Source organism: Hippopotamus amphibius, chromosome 8, assembly GCF_030028045.1.
Source record: "Hippopotamus amphibius kiboko isolate mHipAmp2 chromosome 8, mHipAmp2.hap2, whole genome shotgun sequence".
NCBI classification, from domain to species: Eukaryota; Metazoa; Chordata; class Mammalia; order Artiodactyla; family Hippopotamidae; genus Hippopotamus; species Hippopotamus amphibius.
In genome coordinates this window covers 21,372,027-21,397,758 of record NC_080193.1, presented here as the reverse complement: position 1 = coordinate 21,397,758, position 25,732 = coordinate 21,372,027, and the positions used below count along the sequence as shown (strand labels likewise).

The 25,732-nt window shown below is 61.1% G+C and overlaps 1 protein-coding gene across 26 annotated transcripts in view; it reads left to right on the top strand.

The window, feature by feature from the left end:
- The window catches only part of NCOR2 (nuclear receptor corepressor 2), a 225,897-nt gene extending 200,165 nt beyond the window's left edge, over nt 1-25,732 (top strand). For 11 of the 26 annotated variants that reach the window (XM_057746317.1, XM_057746319.1, XM_057746323.1 and 8 more), the window contains 20 exons: nt 1,833-1,983; nt 4,535-4,675; nt 5,056-5,142; nt 5,818-6,116; nt 7,714-8,068; nt 9,176-9,397; nt 10,124-10,378; nt 11,210-11,359; nt 11,486-11,629; nt 11,719-11,932; nt 14,232-14,773; nt 15,903-16,052; nt 16,265-16,410; nt 16,906-17,099; nt 18,011-18,160; nt 18,788-18,936; nt 19,729-19,782; nt 22,542-22,763; nt 23,848-24,027; nt 24,590-25,732. In XM_057746317.1, the coding sequence (XP_057602300.1) occupies nt 1,833-1,983; nt 4,535-4,675; nt 5,056-5,142; nt 5,818-6,116; nt 7,714-8,068; nt 9,176-9,397; nt 10,124-10,378; nt 11,210-11,359; nt 11,486-11,629; nt 11,719-11,932; nt 14,232-14,773; nt 15,903-16,052; nt 16,265-16,410; nt 16,906-17,099; nt 18,011-18,160; nt 18,788-18,936; nt 19,729-19,782; nt 22,542-22,763; nt 23,848-24,027; nt 24,590-24,771 (3,987 nt within the window). In that variant the 3' untranslated portion in view covers nt 24,772-25,732. The remainder of the gene's footprint in view (nt 1-1,832; nt 1,984-4,534; nt 4,676-5,055; nt 5,143-5,817; nt 6,117-7,713; nt 8,069-9,175; nt 9,398-10,123; nt 10,379-11,209; nt 11,360-11,485; nt 11,630-11,718; nt 11,933-14,231; nt 14,774-15,902; nt 16,053-16,264; nt 16,411-16,905; nt 17,100-18,010; nt 18,161-18,787; nt 18,937-19,728; nt 19,783-22,541; nt 22,764-23,847; nt 24,028-24,589) is intronic. The other 15 variants (XM_057746330.1, XM_057746342.1, XM_057746332.1 and 12 more) reach the window with 11 other exon arrangements.

The following is a 25,732-nucleotide window of genomic DNA, read 5'->3' as shown; positions in this document are numbered from 1 at the left end:
TTTCTGGCAGAGGGTGGCAGTTTCCAAATGTGTGAGGGTCAGACTTTCCCACAGCCTCCCTCCCAGGTGGTGAGGAAACCCGGGTATGGATCACACACAGACTCACACAGCCACGGATACACACACACACACACACTCACACACACGGAGACTTATAATGGCTGTGCTCATCCCCGCTGCCCCTGGAGGAGACTCTCCTGATAGGATGTCGCTGGCTCCCCTGCCGTGTGCCCTCCTGATGAGAGAGGTGACTGCCCGCCCCCAGACTGTCCCCCAAACGAAAGCCCACTTATTCTACACGGTGTGCGCACACGTCTTTTAAAGTGTGGCCAGGGGATCCTGTCTAGGGCGTTTGCTTTGAGACGCCTGGGGAGACCCGTCTGGATTCAGGGCGTCTTGTTTTTCTGCCCTGCAGACCAGGATCTGGGATAAAAGCCCAGGGGGTGCCCAGTTGCCGCCCTTACCCCACAGAAGGATGTTTCTTGGCAGAGAAGGTGCCGCTTGGAGACACAGAGTGCTCCAGTCCAGGGCTTGACATGCAGTCGGACCCACATCTCTGAATCAGCTCTGGGAATCATAGAAAGAAAAGAGACACGTCTTCATTTGGGAACCGCTTATCGGTGCCGGGTGCTGTCGAGAATCGTAGACAGAGACTGTCTCCATGTTGTAGATGTGCAGGTTGAGGCTCAGAGAGGCAAAGTGACTCGACAGAGGTCTCACAGCAACTTGTTGGTAAAGCTGCTGCTTGCCAGCCAGCCGTCTGACTCCAGATTCGTATGTTGACCCTCACACTCATGTTCTTGGAAGTCGTCCAAGGCAGGACGCTACCCCACGTGGCTGTCTTCTCTCTGCCTCAATACACCCCCCAGTAGGGAGCGCACTCTCTCTAAGGCAGGAGTTCTAGATCGGGGCACTTTTGCCGCCCAGGGGACCCTGGGCAATGTCTAGGGACATTTTTGATTGTTACATCTGGAGGCGGGGGGGCAGATTGGGGGTCACAGGCACTAGTGGTATCTAGTGGGTAGAGCCCGGGAGGAGTGGCTACTCAATGTCCTGCAGTGCCCAGGGTGGCCCCCCCCACAAAGAATCGTCCAGCCCCACAGGTCACAGTGCCGAAGCTGAGAAACCCCGGGTTAGAGGTGAGATTTCTGGTGTCCTGCCCTGATCTGAGTCCCCATTCTGGTTCTGGGAATGACACGTGATCACAGGCACGTGGCTGACATCCCAGCATCCAGGCTCCGAGAAAGTAAAATTCACACAGTACAGGTTGGAACACAGACTCTGGGGCCTGACTGCCTGGGTTCCAATCCCGGCCCTGCCCCCTGTGAGCCAGGTGACCCTGGGCGAAGTCACCTCGCCTCTTGGTGCCTCGGATTCCTCATCTGAAATAGGCACGATAGTACCTGACTGAGGGTTACTTCCAGGATTAAATAAGTCGATGGGTATAAAGCTTTCAGAACTTATTATTAATATCACGGATGTTTTGTTCTGTGTGGTTGCGTTCTGTCGGGCTCTGCCTCCCCTTTTTTTCTTTTCTTTTTTTCCCTTTTTTTGGCCACACCATGCGACTTGCGGGATCTTAGTTCCCTGACCAGGGATCGAACCCAGGCCCCGGCAGTGAAAGCACTGAGCCCTAACCACTGGACAACCAGGGAACTCCCTCTTCCTTCCCTTTTGAAGCAGCACATGTTTGAACACGTGTGCATCGGTGACCACACGTGCGTGTGTGTGGATTTGGAAGGTGCACGTGTACGCACGCTGGGTCGTGTGTGGCGAGGTGGGGGGGGTCCCCGGCCAGAACCTGCGGGCGCTCACCCCCTGCACACCCCCAGGGCACTCCGGCCGACGTCCTGTACAAGGGCACCATCACCAGGATCATCGGCGAGGACAGCCCAAGCCGCCTGGACCGCAGCCGGGAGGACGGGCTGCCCAAGGGCCACGTCATCTACGAGGGCAAGAAGGGCCACGTGCTGTCCTACGAGGGTGAGTTCTGTCGCCATGGCTGCCAGGAGCTGGCCAGGCCCTCCCATCCTCAGGGATCTTTGATGCCCGGGAAGGACTCTCTAGGTGAGAGGACCAGCAGGGACCTGGAGGTGGCTGGTCATCGGGTCACTTGGTGTTTCCCGGTGGCTGGGGGCCCCGTGGATGAGCCCCTCAGCTCTCAGGATGTGCCCCCCCCCCCCCCACCAAGGATGCACATGGGCTGTCACCTTGTTAATCTTGAGTCACGGAAACCTGCCCGCGTCCACTGTGGCTTGTCCGCCAAACCCGAGACTTTGCTCTTTCTGGAGTTGGTCGAGAGAGAAGGGTCTGGAAAACGTGGCGGTTAAAGGCAGCCAGACGTCTTCAGAAAACGTCTGGGGGAGCGTGTTGTCCTGCCAGCCTTGCGTGGTTGAGGGCTGGGGTGAAGGACAGCATTCCCGTGTTGCAGACGTGGGAGCTGAGGTACAGCGATGCCCAGTGGTCCTGTGTGCCCACCCTCGTGACCCCTCGAGAGAGAAGGAGGCCTGGGGCGGGGCGGGGGTGGGGGGGTTGGCCCATTGAGGTGGGCTCACAGAGAGGCAGGGCTGGGGTGACACCAGGAGGCACAACCAGAGAGGTGGTGACCTCCCCATCCCTGCAGATATGCAGGCCAGCGGCAGGTAAGGGTTGCCCTTAGCCGCCTCCACCTCTGCCCGGTTCTTTACAACTTAGGAAGCAGCGCTGTGGCAGCCTTGCTAGATGCGAAGTGGGGGAACAGGCCCAGGGAGCAGAAGCCCAGGCTCCTGCCCCCAGGCCTCTGGCTCAGCGCTCCTGGTGAAGGCCCTGCTCTCTAACTGACACCACGTGGGTGGCAGGAAGGGGCAGTGACCAGAGGGACACGCCACCCCCTTGAGCCCCGGGCCCCCACTTCAGTGCTCCTCACTCCTCTCACCCACTCTGGGTTCCAGGTTCCCCAACCAGGGAGCCCCGCCTGGAAGGAGTTAAGGGCGTAAAGGGCTGGGATGTGAATTTCCTGGCAGCCTTGGGCACCCAGGGGTGCAGAGATAAAAGCTGCTAATGGGCGCTTCTCTCAGCAGCTGGCAGCTGTAGGGCTGCAAATTGCTTCTCCTCCAGCGGGCGGGCGCTGTTTCCTCTCCATCCGCCTCCGCCTGGCCCGACTCCCCCCCGGTCCCCCACATCCTGGGAAGCGGAGGTGGTACTGTGGGGCTTAGGCACGTGCCTCTCTCTGCTGCCAAGTAGCGGAGACAGCCTTGGGGACAGGCTGTCAGCTGCATCTTCTGTGCCAACCTCGGTCCCCAGCTTAGTGCCCTGGAGGATGGCCAGGGGCCCTGGGAAGGGCAGACGGAGAGGCTGGCAGTCGAGGTGTTGTGAACAGAGAGAGCCCTGGGTGGCATCTCAGCTCAGGCCTCCAGGTCAGTTCTTGAGCCCCTGCAGGGCTCAGGTTTATCATCTGCAGAATGGGTGTAAATCAAGGCTTTTAATTTCTCACGTGCTCCCTGGGGCCCGGTACGTTGTGAGGGCCGCAGGCCGGGTGGAAGGCAGGGGGGGTCGGGGAGGACTGCGGCAGCCCGGAGAGTGACGGCTGTGTCAGCAGGGGCCCTGCCTCTGTTCTCCGATCACCAATTGTCACCCTGTAACCAGGGTGAGCTCGCTGGCCAGACGTCTCAGCTCTCCGTGTTTATCTGAAATCTCTCAGTGTTTAAACGTCAGCAGTTAATTCTGAGAAAAATTTGGATCAGCAACACAGTCTATCCGCCGGCCACCCGTGCGACCCCTGGAGTAGGTCACGCTCTGAGGGTCCCGGGGGGGTCATGATTGGAAATCCTGGGAGAGCGAACGCACCCTGCACCCTGAGGGGCAGGCCCGGGGCTCTCGGGAACTTGCTTCTGATACCCCCGGACTCAGCCACCCTTGGAAGGAGAGGTCCGCTCGAGGAGCTCCCAGCCCAGTGGGCGGGACCGAGCCTCGGCCTCCTCGGGGCCTGCCTCCTGGCGGCTCGGACCCTGGGCCTGTCGAGCACACTCCTCGTCCCCTCCCTCCCCAACCCCCCAGACACACACTCTCCCCACGTGGACACGGATGCACGTTGATTTTTGCACGTGGCCTCACTTTGTTCTGTGGCCAGGCACACACACACGCTCTCACACATGCACGTGTGCGCACAGACCCACACTGACGCACACGCGCGCTTGTGCCGACCCTGCGTGTCCACACTCGGCTGGCGCATCTTTTGCTCCCGTGCGTGTGGTTACACAGGTTCACGTCACGTGTCGGCTCCCACGAGTGGACGTCTTTGTGCACAGACTCACGTGCCCGTGGTGGTCAAAGGCGCACAGAGCAGGCCCTGGGCTGGACCACAGGCGGTGGGTTCCCTCGGGGGGCTCAGCTGGGCCCGGCTTCAGCCGTGTGACTGGTGGGGCCTTGTGACCAGGGCAGGGGTGGGGGGCAGGGAGCGTCTGAGCCGCTGTTGACTCCTGCCCGCTGGGCCCGGGCCCAGCGCACACAGTCGCCCTGGGGCCGCCCCTCATCGTGTACTTGGTCTGGTTTCCAGGTGGCATGTCTGTGTCCCAGTGCTCCAAGGAGGATGGCAGGAGCAGCTCAGGACCTCCCCACGAGACGGCCGCCCCCAAGCGCACCTACGACATGATGGAGGGCCGCGTGAGCAGGGCCATCTCCTCAGCCAGCATCGAAGGTGTGTGCCCTGCCCGGCTCCCTACTCCAGGAGGGCACAGAAGGGCAAGGCAGCCTAGGACCTGCCCCCAGGGCTCCCCCACTTGCGGGGTTATGTCAGGGAAGGGAGAGGATTTCTCTCTCAGCTCCCCTTGGAAGGAGGGGATGGGATGGTTCGCCCTACGTTACACACAGGAAAACTGAGGCTGGGTTTTTCTGAGGCACCATCTGGAGGTAGCACAGGGCCCAGGAAATGGGCTGCTTGCTCGGTGGGTCCTGTGCCTCCGCTACCATCATCATGGGGACCGCCACCAAGTGGCTGCAGGGACCCACTGCTGGGAGGCGGGCTGTAGACCCTGGCCCGTCACTGTGAGATGATGTCCCTGCCCTCCCCCCTCTCAGGTCTCATGGGCCGCGCCATCCCGCCTGAGAGACACAGCCCTCACCACCTCAAAGAGCAGCACCATATCCGAGGCTCCATCACACAAGGTACCCCACCCTCTCCTCCCCGCCTGCCCAGCCGCCGCACCCTCGTGGCAGCGGCAGCAAGCCCTCGGGTTTACAGTCAAGATGGGTGGGGGAGGGGAGGCATACCAGGGTGCCGTGGGCACCCAGGTACGTTGAACGGTGTATAACACACGTGTACGTGACAGGTGGTGTGTGCAGGCTGAAAGGCAGAGTCAGGCATTTCTTATGTATTTGAAAACAAAAAGAGAAAGCAAAGTACTACCCATCACCCTCAACTTTGTAGATGTCATTTATTGAGCATCTACTGCCCTCTTGCTTGGTGCTCTCTGTAGATCGTCTCAGGGAACCGCCTCTGAGAGGAAGATACGATTGGTGGGAGGATCAAAGAGGTCAGACACCTCGCCCACGTTCTCCTGGCTGGTCAGTGGCGAGCCAGCTACTGTGAGCCCCGTCTTATGCTTTTTATCTTTATTATCTCACTGAAAGTTCATGACTGGTGAGGTGTTTCAGTTAATACTCCCATTCTGTGTATGAAGAAATCAAGGCTCAGAGAGGTCAAGTCATGTGCTCAAGGTCACACGGCACGTGAGGACTTGAACCCAGGTGGTCTGGCTCCAGAATCTGCCAGCGTGGAGGCCCCAGGTTAGGATGGGCGGGGTGCAGGTGCAGGGGTCAGTGCCCCGTCCTCCCTGACAGGGATCCCGCGGTCCTACGTGGAGGCCCAGGAGGACTACCAGCGCCGGGAGGCCAAGCTCCTGAAGCGTGAGGGCACACCGCCCCCGCCCCCCCCGCCCCCACGGGACCTGGCTGAGGCCTACAAGGCCCGGCCCTTGGAGGCCCTGGGCCCCCTGAAGCTGAAGCCGGCCCACGAGGGCCTGGTGGCAACGGTGAAGGAGGCCGGCCGCTCCATCCACGAGATTCCCCGGGAGGAGCTGCGGCGCACGCCTGAGCTGCCCCTGGCCCCGCGGCCGCTCAAGGAGGGCTCCATCACGCAGGTACGGGCGTGGGGCTGGGCGGCTGGCCGAGATCGGGGCGGGGGCTACTGATGGGCACTGCTCTGGCCCCTACGAATGGGGAAACTGAGGCCCAGACTTGTTGAGTGCTACGCCCAAGGTCACACGGCCGCTCATCACTGAGCCGTCATCACGTACATTCCAGGTTCTATATAATATATTATATCCATGACCTCATTCAGTTGTATTTACAGCCCAGGAGAGTCATACCCATCATTCGCATTCTCCAGGTGGAGAAACTGAGGCCCAGAAAGGTCAGGAAGCTTGCCGAGACCCCAGAGCTAGATGTAATAATAAACGCCTGCCGTGGATTGAACCCTTAGTGTGGGCCAGGCACTGTGTGAGCGCTTGGCATCAGGACTTTTTTAACCCTCACAACAGCACGCTGAGGTAGTTCTCTTACTGTCCCCATTTTAGTGGTGAGTAAACAGGTTCAGAGGGGTTAAGCGACGTATCCAGGGTCACACAGCAAGTAAATGGCAGTTGTGAATCTCAAATCCAGATGTCCCTAAATCTGCAATATCTTCACCTCTTGGCGTCCACTTCTCCCACCAGCAGGTTGCACTTCACCCCACCCCCACCCCTGTGGCCCAGAGGCCCCAGCCTGGTAGGGGAAGATGAGGTCTGATTGTGTGAGGAGCTGGTCACTGGAAACCACCTAAGAACCACTGTCTCTTCACGGGTCAGAGGTGGCTGATGTGAATGAGGAAGGAGCGTGGGAGCCATGGTGGGGCTGCATGCTATGAGGTGGCAGGGACTAGGCAGGGTGTCAGGAGGCCTCGCAATTGGGTGAGGTGCCCCGGGAGAAGGCGGGAGCAGTGGGAGGGTCGTCGAAGGCTGGGGGGTGGGTTTGGCTCTCAGCCTTCAGGTGGTTGTGGAGCTATTAGCAAGAGTCGACCGTGGATCCAAAAGGGAGGCCAGTCTGATTCTGGAATATTCTTTTTTTAAAATTAGGGCATTTCCCCTTCTTGAGAAAGTAATTAAAACGTTCCTGAATAAAAGCAGAGTTCTCTTATTTGCAAAGACATGGAGCCCACTGTATCCTGGATTTCCCCGGCTGCTCGGACAGGGTGGGGTCTTCTCCCAGGCGTCCAAGTTGCAGCTGGTCCATGACCCCCTGTTTCTTCAGCTGCCCTTTCTGGCCAGAGAGCAAACATAAACCTCAGCCCTGACCTCTGAGACTTGAGCCTCAGGACAACAGAACTGGATTTTGCAGCTGGATTTTCTGGCTTGGCATTGGGTGGGCTGCAGAGGGTCCCGAACTGACGGGAAGAAGATATTTGCCCTCATGAGGGTGCGAAGTCTCTTTCCAGCAAACCCCAAGGGCCAGCAGAGGGTCCCCCACTTGCTCCAGGAAGGGCTGACATCTGAACTTTGTGCGCCTTTCTGCAGCCCCCCAGGTGGCTCTGGGAGCCAGGGTCCAGGCCGGGGCCGGTAGGGCACGGACGGATGTGCTCATCTTAGGCTCAGCAAAGCCCTTCGCCCCCGCCCCTGGATGCATGAGATGTGCTCCCATGTCATAGCTGAGAAACAGCCTCAGAGAGGTTGTGCAGCTCACGCCCCCTTCCTTTCCCTCCAGGGCACCCCGCTCAAGTATGACACCAGCACGTCCTCCACCGGCTCCAAAAAGCACGACGTGCGCTCCATCATCGGCAGCCCCGGCCGGCCGTTTCCGGCCGCGCACCCGCTGGACGTGATGGCCGACACCCGGGCGCTGGAGCGCGCCTGCTACGAGGAGAGCCTGAAGAGCCGCGCGGGCGCCGTCAGCGGCTCGGGGGGCTCCATCACCCGGGGCGCCCCCGTCATCGTACCTGAGCTGGGAAAGCCGCGGCAGAGCCCCCTGACCTACGAGGACCACGCGGCGCCCTTCGCCGGCCACTTACCCCGCGGCTCGCCGGGGACCACACGGGAGCCCACCCCGCGCCTGCAGGATGGTACGTGCGGGGCGGGGCCGCGGGGCGGGGCCGCGGGGCGGGGCCGGGCCGTCCTGGGCTCCAGGTCTCCGAAACCGCCTCCCTCTCCACTCTTACTAGCTCAGGAGCATCCTCGCGGACCCCACATCCATTCCAACTGCCAGACCTGTGGGTTCTGCCTCCAAACCATCCTCAGAATTCTCTCCATCTCCCTGCCATCTCCAGACCACCTGAATTTCCTGACTTCTCTCTTGTCCTGCAATAATCTGCTCCCCAAATGGCAGCCTGAATACGTTTTTGAAATATGTACATCAAATTACGCCACTGTTATGCTTAAATCATTCTCGTGACTTCTCACTGCGCTTAGGGAAAAAATCACCCTTTTCCACCATGGCCTTGGGGAGCCTGCAGGATCTGGCCCCGCCCACCTTTCCATCTCACTGATTCCTTTTTCTGCTGCCTTATCTCTGTTCCTTGACCACACTCAGCTCATTCTTTCCTCAGGACCTTTGCACGTGCTGTTTCCTGTGCCTGAAATGCCCCCCCCACTGCCTTTCAGATCTTTACCTAACTTGTTTCTTTTCACCCTTCAGGACTCTGTTCAAATGTCACATCATCAGGGAGGCCTTTTATGACCACCCTCCCCCCCTTCACTATTCTGGTCACATTCTGTCACATTTTAAATTTTTCTTCGGACAACTTATTACTTTGAAATTCTTTTTTGATGACTAGTTGATCATCTGTCTCCTGCATTGAATGTCAGCCCCTTGGGGACAAGGATTTTTCTGTTTTGTTCAGTCGGGGGAGCTCTTAAGAAAGCTCTTGGCATGTGATAGTCGCTTTGGTTGGTTTTTGATTGAATGAATGAAAAAGAAAAAGGGAACAAATGAAAGAGAATGAATGAATTTTTAAAAAGAACTAAAACACGGAAGCAGATGAGTGAATGAGTAAATAGAAGGAGACATGAACAAGAGGCAAACGCATGAAGAGGCCCATTTCCTGGGATCCCAGAGATCCTACTCCCAAACGACTTCCCATAAGCGCTAACCTCGGCAGCCCCCATGTTGGGGGCTGGGACACCTGTGGCACAGAGGTCTGACGCCATCCCCACTTGGCCTGTCCCCACAGGCAGCCTCTCATCCAGCAAGGCATCCCAGGATCGAAAGCTGACGTCCACACCCCGTGAGATTGCCAAGTCCCCACACAGCACCGTGCCTGAGCACCACCCCCAGCCCATCTCGCCCTACGAGCACCTGCTCCGGGGCGTGAGTGGTGTGGACCTCTACCGCGGCCACATCCCGCTGGCCTTCGACCCCACCTCCATACCCCGCGGAATCCCTCTGGATGCAGGTGACTGTCCCGGGCCCACGGAACCCTGCAGCATCCGTGTCACCCAAGGGCTCCTCAGGCATCAGCCAGGCTCCACTAGGTGGGGAAACTGAGGCTGGGGTGGGGGGAACCCAGCAACGCAATTGTTTCAAAAGTGTAGGTAAGAAACAGAATTTCGGGGCTTCCTAGGTGGCGCAGTGGTTAAGAATCCGCCTGCCAATGCAGAGGTCACGGGTTCGATCCCAGCTCCAGGAAGATCCCACATGCCGCGGAGCAACTAAGCCCATGTGCCAAAAAAAAAAAAAAAAAAAAAAAAAAAAAAAGACCAAGAAACAGAATTTCTCTTAGGGGACTGAGGGACACGCTGGGTTCAACTTTTTTCAGGGATTTACTTTTCCTACAGAACTTATCAGTGCCTTTAAAATTGCAAAGGTATCAAAAGAGGGCTCAAGGGTGAGCAGTCCCCAAACGGACATGATCTGAACACCTGTTGAGAAGGGTGCAGCCCTTACGCATTTTAGCGACCCACGTGTCGGAGGCCCTGTGTTTGTAGGAATTTCGATCCAAAGAACATTATCAGTCAGAGGCACCCCCATGTGTGTTGGGGAGCAAGGGTTTTTCTGCTTCTAGGCTCTCCGTTCTGCTTTGTCGGGGGTGTTTGGGAAAAGCCGTGCAGGCTTTGAGCGGGGGGGAGGGGCATTCCCAGCCGAGGTATGGGCCGGCCTGACCTTGCTCCCCTTCTCCCAGCAGCCGCTGCCTACTACCTGCCCCGGCACCTGGCCCCCAACCCCACCTACCCACACCTGTACCCGCCTTACCTCATCCGCGGCTACCCCGACACGGCGGCGCTGGAGAACCGCCAGACCATCATCAACGACTACATCACCTCGCAGCAGATGCACCACAACGCAGCCACCGCCATGGCCCAGCGAGCCGACATGCTGAGGGGCCTGTCGCCCCGCGAGTCCTCGCTGGCGCTTAACTACGCCACCGGCCCGCGAGGTGGGTGGGGCGGGGCGCTGCCAGGCACGCGGGGGGGCGGAACCCTCCCCCCAGAATTGGCCTTATTGCCCATCAGGCTCCTGAGAGCACAGGACATGTGTGTGCCCACGCGAGCGCGTCTGTCCCTGCCGAGGCAGCTAGGGGGGTCACCTTAGAGGCCCGGGCGGTGTCCCCATGCCGAGAGCAACGCACAGACCTGGCAGGCGGTTACACTAGTGTGTGCTGCACGCATCCCGGATGACACACGGGCCGTGCATGTGCCTGTGTGTCCTCTTGGTATATGCAGTCCTTGGAGTTAAAAAAAGCTGATGGAAATGTGAGGCTGTTTGAACTTCTGGGTCCCTTAACTCGCAGCCGCCCGTGGTTGCTTTGTGTATGCTCATTACAGTCGCCCTGTGGAAACACTTCTGGAATGTCCTTCCGGAACGACCAAGTACTAGCTAAGGTCCAGTTGGTAAAACGGGTCAGACTAGGTACTTCAAACAGTGGGGATTACATACAAGGAAATGATTGCATAGGGTCAAAAGCAAAAAGGGCACAGCAAGAGCGCACAAAAGGGGCAGAAAGAGCACAGCAGGGTATGCAAGGGTGCCGGCTGCAAAGCACATCCACTTCAGGGCTTGGGAGCCAAGAGAGGAGGGGCTGCGTGTACCCAGCACTCACAGAAGGGTCCTGCGGGGCCCCGTGCGTGGACCGAGGGGGGAGTGTCCGGCCGCGCTGCTTCTCAGCGGGTGGGCGGTGCTCCCCTGGGGGAGGGCGGTCCAACCAGCAGGCAGCCTGGCCCCTCTCCTGTCCCCGCCGCTACAGCCCCGGCCCCACCTCCTCTCACAGGCATCATCGACCTGTCCCAAGTGCCACACCTGCCTGTGCTGGTGCCCCCGACACCAGGCACGCCAGCCACCGCCATGGACCGCCTCGCCTACCTCCCCACCGCACCCCAGCACTTCAGCGGCCGTCTCAGCAGCTCCCCGCTCTCCCCAGGTGACGCCCCCACCCCGAGTCTGGGTGTGCTCGCACAGATGCCTTGCCCTCTCTGTTCCGCCCCAGAAGACAAGTCCAGGTCCCTTCCTGTCCCCGGGGCTGAGCCACAGGGCTTTGTGTTTCTAGGAGGCCCCAGTCACTTGACAAAACCCACGGCCACATCCTCGTCCGAGAGGGAACGGGAGCGGGAGCGCGATCGGGAGCGCGAGCGGGAGAAGTCCATCCTCACGTCCAGCACCACGGTGGAGCACGCGCCCATCTGGAGACCCGGTAGGACGTCGGGGCCCCAGCCCGTGCCCCGGGGGTCCTCACGGCCGCATGAGGCCTGCCCCTCTGGTACCATGGCTTGTCTCCACCAGGTACAGAGCAGAGCAGCGGCGGCGGCGGCAGTGGCGGCGGGGGTGGGGGCAGCAGCCGCCCCGCCTCCCACTCCCACTCCCACCAGCACTCGCCCATCTCACCCCGGACCCAAGACGCCATCCAGCAGAGGCCCAGCGTGCTGCACAACACCGGCATGAAGAGCATCCTCACCTCTGCGGAGCCCAGCACGCCCACGGTCCTGAGGTGGGCCAGGTTGGCACAGGGGAGGGGACAGGCGGGAGGGTGCCTCGTCGCTGGATACAAGTGGGGGGATGCGCAAGCGTACCGATGGGTTGGGAGGTAAATGGGAGGCTGAGTGATGGGTGGGCAGGTAGGTGGATGGATGGGTAGGTGGGTGAGAAGGTAAATAGATGGGTGATTGGGTTAGCTGGATGGGTAGGTGCATAGATGAATGGACAGACATGTAGGTAATAGATTTTGGGTGGGTAAGTGAATGGATGACAGGTAGATGCATAGGTGGGTGGGTCAGTGGTAGACAGATGGGTGGCTGAGCTAGATGAATGGGTAGGTGGGTGGGTGGATGGGCAGATGACAGTGGTGGGTGGGTGGATGGTTGGATGGATGGATGGATGGAGGTAGATGAGTTGATGGGTGGGTAATTGGTTGGAGGTTGGGTTAGATGGGTGAGTAGGTAGGTGGATGAATGGGTAAATGGGTGAATAGATAGGATGATGGGTTGGGTGTGGATGGATGGGTGGTTGGGTTAGGTAGGTAGGTGGGTGGGTAGATGGGTAGGTGGATAGGTGATGAGTTCGGTAGGTGAATGGGGGGTTGGGTAGGTAGATGGATGAGTAGATGGTTGATCGCGTAGATGGTTGATGGGTTGGATGGGTGGATGGGTGAGTAGCTGGGTAGGTTGTCGAGTTCAGGAATGGAGTCTGTGGATCAGAGCGGGAGAGGCAGAGTGAGGGCGGTGAGGAGAGGCTTTCCTGCTCCTCCCAGGATTCAGCAGGGCCCTCCAGGGAGGAGGTAGTGTCCCTGTTGCCCGGACGAAGTCCAGAGGTTCCCTGAAGATGGGAGAAGCTGCAGAGGTCCCATATGTGTCTCTCCCCCCGCTGCTGGAGTCCACTTCCTGCACTTCCTGTCACAACAGGCCCAAGTGCCCTCTGGTGACCCACCTCCCACCCCCAGCCCAGAGCTGCCTGATGGGGGAGAGAGCTTCCGCAATACCCCTTCCTGCCTTGGGACCTGTTCAGAGGCAGCTGCTTCTTCCAAAATGAAGTGTCCATTCGTGCAAGTATCCCTCCATTCGGCTGCTCTAAGTCATATTCTCCCACCACAATTCTGAGTCAGGTCTCCAGCAGGTACAAAGAGCAGAAGCACCTGACTCTTAGAGCAAGGTCCCCAGGCACGAGCTCCTTATTTCTTCTCTACACCAGCAACTGCCGGTGAGAAGCTGTAGCAGGAACACCAAACCCTTTCCCAATGGCAGCTAAGACCCCTGGGAGTGAGGGTTAGCGCAAGGCTTCCTCATGGAAATGCTGAGCTTGACAGAAACACTGCAAGAGATGGAGTCGGGCCAGCTCATGTCCAAGCCTGTCCTCATCGGCAGAGCAGGGATAATTACCTTGACCCTATGAAGGTCAGAGAGAGTACATTTGTGCATTCCTTTTTCCTGGCGGGCCTGTGGTGGGCCTCCTGCCCTGTGCTAGGTGTTGGGGACACGGTGATGGCTGACGCAAACCCAGCCTTCGTAGGGCTTATGGTCTAGACCGAGGCAGTCATCAGGGAAGGCTGTCTGGAGGAAGAGGCATGGGAGTCTCAAGAGTAGCCAGAGTCACCCCGCTAGGGTGAGGACACTCCAAACAGAGGAGGCGGCAGGGAGCCCTGTGTGGCCCCTGGTGGCTGAGGTAGGAGAGCTGGGCCCCACTGTCCTCTCTAATCACCACCCACACTGGCCTGCCCTCGGGGCCTTTGCCCTTGGTGTTCCGACTCTCGGTGTGGTTCCCTCATTTCCTCCCCAGCTCACAGGCCAGCCCCTCAGAGAGACCCCCAAGCCCCTGCCTGAGGGTTGGTTCCCTTGCTGTGCTCTTGCTCTCCTTCCGACTCGTAACCTTCGAGCAGTCGCCACACGGATAGGGGTTTAATTTATCCTGTTATCGTATTAACGTGTGTGTAGTCTGTCCTCTCCCCTAGGACACAAGGCACTCTTGTCCGTTTCGGGCACTGCTGTGCGCCCGGTGTCTAGAACAGTGCGTGATGTATAGTAGATGCTCAGTAAAAAGTTTAGAGCTGGTGGGGTGGGTGGATGGATGGGTGGATGGATGGATGGATGGATGGATCGGGGAACGGGGTAGGTGAGGCCACGTGGCACGGGGTCTCGCAGGCCACGGTCAGCAGGGTTCATCCCGAGAGCAGTGGGGAACGTGAGAGCCCTTGCAGGCGGCGGTGACTCCTCAGGCTGTCGAAGTGGGGGAGGGGCGCTGCGTCGGCCCCGCGGGCCTCAGGTGCGGCTCCTGCGGTGCTGACCCCTCCTCTCTCCCTACCCCAGGTCCACCTCCACCTCCTCGCCTGTCCGCCCGGCCGCCACATTCCCGCCCGCCACCCACTGCCCGCTGGGCGGCACCCTCGACGGGGTCTACCCCACCCTCATGGAGCCCGTCTTGCTGCCTAAGGAGGCCCCGCGGGTGGCCCGGCCCGAGCGGCCCCGAGCCGACGCCGGCCACACGTTCCTCGCCAAGCCCCCGGCCCGCGCGGGGCTGGAGCCCGCCTCCTCCCCCGGCAAGGGCTCCGAGCCCCGGCCCCTGGCGCCCCCCGGCTCCGGCCACGCGGCCATCGCCCGCCCCCCAGCGAAGAGCCTCGCGCCCCACCACGCCAGCCCGGACCAGCCGGCGCCGCCCGCCTCGGCCGCGGACCTGCACCGGGAAAAGACTCAAAGTAAACCCTTTTCCATCCAGGAATTGGAACTCCGTTCTCTGGGTAAGACCACCCTGACAGCGGCCACCTTCATAGACGCGATTATCATGCGTCAAATTGCTCACGATAAAGGGCCGCGAGAAGGAGGTTCGCTGGCCAACGACTCCCCTCGCGATGGTAAGACTTCCGGCCCCGCCGCCCACCCACCCCGTCTTGTGGCCTAAAGATATTTTCAGATCTCTGCTTTTTATTTTTTCCCCCCATTTTTCGTTGGTTTTGGTATTTTGTTTTGAACTCGTCTCCGTCGATTGCACGCTCTGGTGACTCCTCCAGCCACGCCCACCCACTCTGAGTGGGGGCAGCCTCATCATTTGCACATCGTTTTATCATGATTTTTTTTTTTTTGGATTTTCGCTTTTTTTCCTTTAATGAATGGATCTGTGATTTCGACTTCAGCCGCGCCTCCCATCTCCCCCCTCGCGCCTTTGTTCGGGGAGCGGGGCTGCGGAGGGGCTCAGGCCGATGCCTTTGCCTGCTGCCCTGCGTGGTTTGGAGGACGCCCCCCTCCCCAAGGCGTACAGTGGGGAGAAGACGGGGAGAGGAGGGGGCACCCCCACTTTCCAGGAGGAGCTGGGAACCTGACCCCTGCATCCTGCGCAGGTGGTGAGGGGGTCTTGGGGATGCTCTGCCCCGTGGCCCCCTTGCCGACCCGCCAGCCAGCAACCCCTGGGGAAGAGGGGAGTCTTCCGTGCCTTGCCTCCCACCTCCGGCCCCAGCTCAGGGCTCCTCTGTGCCGGAGCAGGAGCTGCAGGGGCTGTGGCCCAGGCGGGGACACTGGGACCTGAGTGTCGCTCCCCACCAACACCTCCCAGCAACCTCACTCCCTCGCCTTCCATCCGCTGCCCCTATATGCCCTTCCCAGAGACTCATCCTCCCCATCTTACTCTCCCCCAGCCCCCCAGGTGGTGGTGCCCTGCCCCCACCGCCTGGCTCTGTCTCTGTCCCTTTTCTCACCTGTGTCGCTGTCCAGCTTTCACTCTCTCTGGGTCTCTCTCCATCTCCCTCCGCCTGTCTGCCTGTGTGTCCCATTCTCTGCTGCTTCTCCTCCATCCGTCTCTCTCTACAGTCCTCTGCCTGTAGGCCCCTCCCCCCTTTCTCAATGCGCCCCCACTCTGGCTCACTTCCTCTCTCCATCCTTCCAAACCCCCACCCCCAGCCTGGGGGACGCGGCCAGCGTGCAAGGGCGGGCTGGGAGGGGCCGCCTGGCCCTGGCGTTGGCCTGACTTGAGGCCTCACCCGGCTGCAGGTTACCACGGCGGCAGCTACAGCCCTGACGGGGTGGAGCCTGTCAGCCCCGTGAGCTCGCCCAGCCTGACTCGTGACAAGGGGCTCCCCAAGCACCTGGAGGAGCTCGACAAGAGCCACGTGGAGGGGGACCCGCGGCACACGCAGCCAGGTAGGGCCCCCCCGCCCCCGCACCCCCCCCCCCCCCACAGCCCCGTGAGTCAGAGACAGTCATCACCCCATCGCACAGATGGGGACACGGAGGCACTCGGAGGTGAAGGAATCGGTCCTGTGCCACAGCTCAAAGGGCAGAGCCGGGATTTGAGGACAGCACATGTCTCGCCCACCCCAGCCACACCCTGACCAGCTCTGCTCTGCCCGCAGGCCCGGGGAAGCTCAGCGGCGAGGCGGCACACCTCCCACACCTGCGGCCGCTGCCTGAGAGCCAGCCCTCGTCCAGCCCGCTGCTCCAGACCACCCCGGGGGTCAAAGGTCACCAGCGGGTGGTCACCCTGGCCCAGCACATCAGTGTAACTACCCCTTCTCTGCCCCCTCCTCATTGCCTTTGCACCCGGGGCGGGACCAGGCCCTAGGAAGCAGGGGGAGGGTCCACACACCGTCTGGTGGGTAAGCTGAGTCCTGGTGGCGTGAGCCAGGGATCTGGGGGTTGGCAAGGGCAAGCCATGCCTGGGGTCCCAGAGTCTCAAACTCCGGTGCCGTGGCCACCGCCTCCTCCAGCTGATGCAGCCTCGGGTGCGTGAGCCCGCGACCCGTATCTTACACATGCTGGCCGGGGCGTCCGACCCGCCTGGGGGCCCAGCGGGCGACCTCTGGCCAGACCCCCCCCACCCCGTGCCCTTGGGGGCATTGAGGCTGCTGCGGGCGGGCCTGGAGCACCCGGGAGCCCAGCACCAAGCCCCAGGGTTCTGCCCCTAACACTCAGCCCAGCCCTCACCCCATCGGGAAGGTTCTGGCAGATGGCTGGCACCTGACGCTGCCCCTCTCCCCCGACCCTTGGCCTGCAGGAGGTCATCACGCAGGACTACACGCGGCACCACCCGCAGCAGCTCAGCGCGCCCCTCCCCGCCCCCCTCTACTCCTTCCCCGGAGCCAGCTGCCCCGTGCTGGACCTTCGCCGCCCGCCCAGTGATCTCTACCTCCCACCCCCGGACCATGGCGCCCCGGCCCGCGGCTCACCCCACAGTGAAGGGGGCAAGAGGTGAGCGGGGGTGGGAGACAGGGTGCCCCCGGCTGCTCACCTCCAAAAGGGCGTCATTCGGCGTCTGCTGCTGGACGGTTGAGCCCAGCGAAATGTGAGGCCCGCCTGGAGCCATCGCACAGATGAGAAAGCAAGGGTCGGGGAGACCGGGGACTTTGCTCAAGGTCATGGCACAGCCGGGCAACGGCTGATACAGACACCACACCCCGGGGGTTCCAGGCACCGAGCTAAGCGCTTCATGCACGTTAACCAGGATCCTCACCCCAACCGCGGCAAGTGTAGGCAGTGTTAGCCCACGTCGCAGATGAAGAAAGTGAGGCATGGAGAAGGGAATTCACTTGCCCACAGGGACACAGCCAGTAAGCGGCCGAGCTGGGATGCGAAGCAGAGCTGTGTGATTTGAGAGCTGCCTCCCCGCGGGCACGTACCCGCTCGCACTCCTGGTTACCCCTGGGGGCCCCAGGGTCGGAGAGGAGAGGAGTGGGCAGGGCCCCCCGCTCTAGGATGAAGGCGCCATTCCCGATGGCGCACAGCGGTGGGGAGACAGCGGGGTGTCTTTGGGGGAACAGCGGGGTCCCTGGCATGGGCATGCAGCCAGGGTTCAACAGGGTGCCACCCACAGGCCAAATCCAGCCCGCAGCCTATTCTTGCAGCGTCCGTGAGCTCAAGATGATTTTACATTTTCAAAGGGTTATTTAAAAAAGAAGAAGAATGTATAGCAGAGACCAGAAGTGGCCCACAACGCCTGAAATGTGTACTGTCTGCCCCTTTACAGGAGAAGCTTGCTAAGCCCTGGTTTAGAGTGAGGCAGGGCTTGGGGCGGGGGAAGGGGGAGTGGAGGGAGGGATGCACCCCCTTCAAGAGGGAGAGCTCTGAGCTCTGACCACTACTGGGACCATCTCTCTGCCCAGGTCTCCAGAGCCAAGCAAGACGTCAGCCCTGGGCAGCAGCGAGGATGGTATCGAACCTGTCTCCCCGCCGGAGGGCATGACAGAGCCCGGGCATCCCCGGAGCACCATGTACCCGCTGCTGTACCGGGACGGGGAGCAGGCAGAGTCCAGGTACCTTCGCAGCAGCCCCTCCCCTTCCTGGGACGCTCAGGACTCGGGCCTTTGTCCACCTGTGGCCTCGGTTCACTGCTCTGCAGTTGGGGGCTTGACAAGGGCTTTGGGGTGCAGCCGGGGGCCTCAGACCTGCTAAACAAGGTCAAAACTTGGGGGACCTCCATGGCAGCTTCCTGAGCCTTGGGCTGGGGTCTCTCAGCTCAGGCCGGGTCCCTGTGGCCGGCCCTTGAGGATCTGAGAAATAAAGAACTAAATGTACTGGACCAAACTGGGGCCTGGGGAGGGGATGGAGGCAGAGCGAAAAGCCCCCTGACCTCAGGGAAAGATGTGATCTGAGCCCGCTTTGGTTCCCAAGGCCCTTTCTGGGGGGTCCAGCTGTTGCAGGTTGACAGGTGTGGCCCACCAGAGCAACTGGAGCCCTCCAGAGATACCCTGAGCCCAAAAATGGGTGAACCACAGAGAGATTTTGGGAGACATGGTCGCTGAGAGATGGGGGCAGCAGGCACGGGGTGGGAGAAGCTTCATTCCGAATTTCCAAAGAAGCTCAGGTGGTGAGCACCCCATCGTCAAGGGTGTGCAAGCTCAGCGCCAGGTGAACTGACCCGGGGTGTCTGATCCTCGCAGCAGGATGGGCTCCAAATCCCCAGGCAACACCAGCCAGCCACCGGCCTTCTTCAGCAAGCTGACCGAGAGCAACTCAGCCATGGTCAAGTCTAAGAAACAGGAGATCAACAAGAAGCTGAACACCCACAACCGGAACGAGCCAGAATACAGTAAGAGGCCCGCCCTCCCCGGGAGTGGGGCAGCCGGAGTCTGGGGGGCCAGCACGGCCGGGTGGACCGGCTGACCAGCTCCCCTACTGACCCATCACCTTACGTTCAGGGAGCCTGGGTGGGTCTCTCTTTTTGCCGTAGGCACTGGCTGGGCTGGCACAGAGTGTAGTGCCCAGAATGGTGCCCAACACACGGGATGCTCAGGGAATAATTGGCGTGAACGGATCTGTTCACACCAGGCGCCAGGCGTTGGGGTCATGCCCATACAAGGACCCCCGTAATCCCCCATTCACGATGCTTCTCACGTTTGTGATTTTTTTTCCCCCATTTATGGAGTTACTGGACACAAATCCTAGCTTAGCTCCCCACCCTTAGCACGTGCCAGGCACGTGGCAGATGCTCAGGAGAACACACGAGCGGGTGAACGAATGAGTGAAGCATCATCACATCCCCGGCTTCAGAAAGCTCACTAGCGGGGGGAACTTGGGGACCTTGCAGAGGCTTTTCTCTCTCTGGGGCTGGAGTCGCAGCCTTACAGACAGTCACTGGCCCAGGCTGCTAAGTCCAGAACCTTGCCAAGTGCCGTGCCCCGGCCAGCAGGTCAGCAGCCCCAGCAAGCTGGCTCGAAATGCAGAATCTCAGGCCCTGCCCCAGCCCTGCTGAGTCCGTCTGCATTGCGCAGGCTCCCAGGTGGTACGCCTTGCCTAGACCAGACAGAGGGTAGCAGGGGGCAGGTGATTTCTGGGACCTGGGGGCCCGTGGGCCTCACCCTTCTCATCGTCCCCCCTCCAGATATCGGCCAGCCCGGGACGGAGATCTTCAACATGCCCGCCATCACCGGAGCAGGTAACCGTTCATCCCGGGCTGCTCGGCCGCCGGCCCCGCTCCCACCTGCCCCTCCCCCATCACTGTGCGCCCCGGGAGGTCAAGCTGGGTGTCTGGACCCGGAAGGAGTCTCGGGAGTGAGGCCTCGGAGGTCACTGGGCCCCACATCAGCCGTAGCCATGGTGACAGGCGGCCTTTCTCGGCTCAAGTGTGTCCCTCCCTCTGGTCTAAACAAACCCTGCAGTGGCAATGCAGACACACACAAAAGGCCGGCGGGGCCTGGCGAGGAGTGTCTGTTTGGAGTTCAACTTCAAGGCCTCCTGGTGCATTTAGTACAGTATTAGAACCAAACACAACTCTCCAGAAACTGTCTGCTGGGATCTCGGATGGAGAGTCGAGCATGTGGATGCGGAGTGGACCTGTGTGTGCATGGTCCACGTGGGCATTTTTTATAGATAGAGCATCAGTTTTACTTGAAAATTCCATCCAGGGAGCTGGGGAAACAGTGCAGATGTATTCCAGAGATGAGTGTAAAATTCACACACACATTTGAGCTGATACTTAAGCCTTCTGTGATGTTTTGGAACCCTTGGGGTTGGACCCCCAGCCTCCGGTAGGGGCCACACTGTGCATTTCTGCTGCCTCCATGGAAGGACTGGGGCGGGGCTTTGGGGAAGTGCTTTGTGTCCGGTGTGACGCCACGGAGCCCAGAGCAGACGGGGCTGACCCTCCAAGGGCGGCCTGTGCACTGTAGGGAGGACCTGTGGTGTCTTGCGATGGGGGGCGCATGTGACGTGCTGAGCTTCCCTGGGAGCCATTACAGCTCTGGGAATGCGGTGAGCAGAAGGCAGCCGCTGGATTTCATCAGGGGGCCACGGGGCCTCCGAGTGGGGGTCCTGACTGGGGAGTGTCTGTCCACCCGGAGACTAGACCCCGGGAGCTTTGCCGCGCCTCAGGCAACAGGGAGGAGACCCTTCGGTCAAAACAACAAGATGGTCAGAAACGAATGGTTTCAGGATGTTCCGAACCTTGACCCAGATGCTAAGACACACAGGTGCATGTGTGGGTAGACATCCATGCGCTACAAGGAAGATTTATGTGAAGACTTGTATATAAATTAGATTCAACTTTTTTTCAAAGCAGTTTAGTCCACACGCAAAATATTCCCCCAGACCCCGGTCTCTGCTGCTTTAGCCCCTGCTTTAGGACCGGAGGTGGTCAGCTTCCTGCCTAGTACCGACAGACCATGGACCCCATGACCTTGGGTGGCAGGCTCAGGAACGTCTGTGATCGTGGGATGCTAAACTGCCAAGGAACCATCATGACCTGCATCCCTCACATCTTTTTTCCACTTCCCAGTGTTTTAGTTTGTAGGATCATAAATGCTTCCCTCCCCACGCACCTCCCCCTCCCGCAACCCAGCACCCACCCCTGCTAGAAATTTTGCTTTTTTCCTGATGGACATGGCTTTTTTTAAGTGCTGATGAAACATGGCCAAGACACGGCTTAGAAAATGTCAAGGGGTCCTATGGCTGTGAATGAGTCTGAAACTAAAAGGAAGAAGGGAAAAAGAAAATGTAGACAACAAATAGTCGCTTTCAAAGTGTGATTTTAGAAGCTGCCGTGTTGTTCTGAGCCTCCCAAGAAGCCGTCGGTCCCGTTTACAGATGAGTTAGGGGTTGGCAAGACCTGTTCTTTGGCCACTTGGTAACCATACAGCTGGCTCGGAGCAGAAGTTTTAAAATTCATGAAAATTTTGCCCAGTGGCAGGCAAAGAGCTTCGTCAGAGGTTTTCGGAAGCAAAGTCTGGTCTCACAAAAATGCCGAAAAGAGGCTCATTCCCCAGGGTTTGCAAAAATCCCCAAAATGGTTCACAAGACAACAAGAGAGAGACAGAAAACCTGGTAAACACACTGAAAAAGAGGCGTAACTGGCGTGACTTCACAGTGGGTGTCTGGGAGGATCGTGAGGGGCGGTTGTTGATCGGACTTCTTCGTGCCAGGGTGGCCGGGCCGGGGGCGGCCACGCGATTGTCTCCAGCTCTGCCCTGACCCCCGCACGCACCGTAACTGCATGGCTGCGACCCCCCCTCACCGTCCGTCTCTGCACCTCTTTCTCCTTGTGGCTCCCGGGCGGGGAGAGGGGGTGGGAGGAGAGTTAGGCCCAGCTCGGGGTGCAGGCGGGGGGCTTGAGGGTCCCAGGCCTTGCAGGTGGGGGCAGCTAGAGGACCATCTGGCCACCTTCCCCCCACCCCCCGTCCCTCCCAGCAGCCCCTGGGAACCGGGGTCGACCCCCTCAGCACCACCCCCAGCACCCAGCACTGAGCTCTGGCTTGACCTAGTTTCCCAGCACCCCTCCCCCCAAATAAGGCGACCCTCTGATCCCACCCCCGCTCCCTCTTTAAGGCCACCTGGATTTTTAAAAGAGCAGCCGCCCCAGCTGGGGTTCGGGATCCAGAAGGGGCTTCTGATCTCCCAGAGGGCAGAGTAGGAAGGAGGCTTGAGGGGCGGTCATTTAACCTCCCCAAGCCCGCCTCATCCCCACCGGGAATTCCTGCGAGCTTCCAGGGCCCCAGTCAGAGGGAGCCCTCCCGCCCCATCGCCCTGCAGGGAGAACCAGGGGGGCAGACAGGGAAACGGAGACTCGTCGCTTTGCCGAAATGTGCTCACTGTGTATTCTCTCTTCTCCTCCCTCCCCCCCTCTCTGCTTCTCCCTCCCTCCCTCCCCCTTGTCCCTCTGGCCCCTCCGGCCCCCTGTGTGTGTGTGTGTCTCTCTCCCAGGCCTCATGACCTGCAGAAGCCAGGCGGTGCAGGAGCATGCCAGCACCAACATGGGGCTGGAGGCCATTATTAGAAAGGCGCTCATGGGTAAATATGATCAGTGGGAGGACCACCCGCTCAGCGCCAATGCTTTTAACCCTCTGAATGCCAGTGCCAGCCTGCCCGCTGCTATGCCCGTAACCGCTGCCGACGGACGGAGCGAACACGCACTCACCTCGCCAGGTCTGCGGGCTCCTCCGCCTCGGCCCTCCAGCCCCCCCCCCGCCCGCCCGCCCCGTCTGTCCCCGCCCCGGTGTCATTAATCCTCCCGCCGCCCCCACGTTCCTCTGACCAGCCCCCTCTCCAGCTTTGGAGCTTGTGACTGTTTCTGTGCGTGTTTGACGTGGTCCTGGAGCTGGCTGACCCCAAGCTGGGCGGGCACCCCCCAGGTGTCCGCGTCGCCCCAGTCCGCCCTCGCCCACGGGGCCCGAAGGAGCTGCCGCGTTCCTAAAACCACTCAGGCCGCTGCCCGAGCCCTGGCCAGCCTTCCTCCCCCGCTGGACACGGGGGATGCCCACGTCCCGGCCCGTCTTGTGTCTCTTTGGGGGAGATCAGGCCGGAACGAGGACCCACCGTCTCTGCGTGGGTCAGGGGGTACCCCTGGGCTCACGGCAGCTGCGCCGGTGGGCTCAGCGTCCGCTGCAGCCACCACGCGTGTCCACGGCTGGCCCTCGGGCCTGATGCGGGGGGGGGACCCGTGTCTGTGCACCAGAACCAAACTCAGATGGGTCAGGGAAACCAGACGGGCCGGCTCGCCCTCTGCCCTGGGTCCCGAATCAGCACTCTGCATATCAGAGCAGAGAGATCTTGAGCCATTTTTCTGATCTGGACACCGTGGCCGCAGGAAGTTTCTGGACTGAATGAGGGCCCAGGCCTGGCCTCAGGGGTCCCGGCTTCTCTGCAGAGGGCCTGTCGCCTGTCCGGGCCCGGCACAGTCCTGGGGCGATGGTCCGGGTCACGCCAGAGGCCTGAGGCTTCGTGCTTGGGGTGTCCGCCCCTGGTGCGTAGGTGGGCCTCAGGGCAGCTTGAGGGGACTCAGCAAACAGTTCTCCCCACTCCCCTAGTAGAAACCCCCTCTGAATCCAGGCTCACGGCTGGGTCTTGCTCTCTGGTCGACTCCTTGGCCTCCCAGGGGGCTGAGCTGCTATTCTCGCTCTCTGAGGGGCCTGGGAAGCAGGGAGCCAGGGCCTGGCCCACCCCTCACCCCCACAGCCTGAGCGCTGTCCTCCCCGTCCAACGCGGCCCCTTCCCTTGTGTCCCCCTGCAGGTGGCGGCGGGAAGGCCAAAGTCTCTGGCAGACCCAGCAGCCGAAAAGCCAAGTCCCCGGCCCCGGGCCTGGCGTCTGGGGACCGGCCACCCTCCGTCTCCTCGGTGCACTCGGAGGGGGACTGCAACCGCCGGACCCCGCTGACCAACCGCGTGTGGGAGGACCGGCCCTCGTCCGCAGGTGGGCACCGGGGCGGGCAGGTGGGCCCAGCCGGCTGCCCGAGCACCTACGGGGTGCAGAGCGCCCGGTCAGGCCTGTTCTGAGAAAATCGCCCGGGGCCCCGACCAGCTGAACTGGGGCTCGGAGACGGTCGGGACGCTCCTCGTGAGGGCCCAGGTAGCGGGAAGGGGCGGGATTGGAGAGAGGACGCCGGATTCAGGACGTTCAGAGAGAGGCTCGTGGGCAGGGGCTGGTCCCGTGGGCGTGGGCGGGTCGCAGGGGAGCCCCCGATTTCTCTGTGGGTGCAAAGGAGGTCCCTGAGGAGGTGCGGGACAGACCCGGGCGCAAGGGCAGGCACAGCGAGGAGGCTCCTGCTGGGCCGGGCGAGAGGCTGTCGGGCACGCGTGGGTGGGAGCGATGGAGGGGAGGCCAGGTGGGCGGTTTGAGAAGCCTTCCAGGAGCTAGGAGGGGCGGGGACGCAGGAGGCCGAGGCCCCAGTTCCCCGGGTGGCAGGTGGGTGGGCCCACGGGGGCCGCCAGGCTCACCGGGGCCTCCGGGGCGTCTCTCCCGGTCTCTCCGGCAGGGTCCACACCGTTCCCCTACAACCCCCTGATCATGCGGCTGCAGGCCGGGGTCATGGCCTCCCCGCCCCCGCCCGGCCTCCCTGCGGGCAGCGGGCCCCTGGCCGGCCCCCACCACGCCTGGGACGAGGAGCCCAAGCCGCTGCTCTGCTCGCAGTACGAGACGCTCTCCGACAGCGAGTGACCGTCAGAACGGGGAGGGGGCGGCACGCGGCCGGAGCAGCGGGGCGAGGAGCGGGCGGCCGCCGACTCCCCCCGCCGAGGAAGGAGCCCCTGAGTCTGCCTGTGCGCCCGTCCGTCCGTCCGTCCAGAGCCGGCATCCTTGCCTGTCTAAAGCCTTAACTACGACTCCCGCCCCGGCTGGCCCTGTGCAGTGACCTTACTCAGGGGATGTTTACCTGGTGCTCGGGAGGGGAGGGGCCAGGGAGGGGGCACGGCAGGCGTGTGGCGGCCACACGCGCGCAGCCGGGGCGGCCAGGGACCCAAAGCAGGACGACCACGCACCTCCCGCGCCACCGCCTCCCCCCTTAACGCATTTGGAACCAAAGTCTAACCTGAGCTCGCAGCCCCCGCACCCCCCCCGGCCCCCATCCCGCTTAGCACTCTGGACAGACGGACACAGGCCCTGTCCAGGCCCCAGCGCTCCTGTCCCGGTCCCCATGGGCTGCCCCAGCCGACGAGAGCGCTGGAAACCACGTCAGGCCAGACGGGCGGGCCGCAGGGCCAGGTGCGGCCTGGGGCGAGCGGCTGCTCCGAGGAACTGGACTGTGTTTTTCACACATCGTTGCCGCAGCGGTGGGAAGGAAAGGCAGGTGTAAATGATATATTGGTTTACAGGGTATATTTTTGATACCTTCAATGAATTAATTCAGATGTTTTAAGCAAGGAAGGACTTACCCAGTATTATTGCTGCTGTGCTTTCCATCTCTGCTTACCGTTCAAGAGGCGTGCGCAGGCCGACAGTCGGTGACCCATCGTCGCAGGACCGAGGTGGGGGGGGCTGCCGGCTCCCGAGCCCCCCACCCCCCACCCCGCGTCCTCCCTCCCCCCTTCCTTGGGCAGAATGAATCTGATGGACGCACGGCGGTGGCGTCCTGTCATTTACACACGTTCTTCTCATTAAAAAGCAAATTATACTCGCGTTA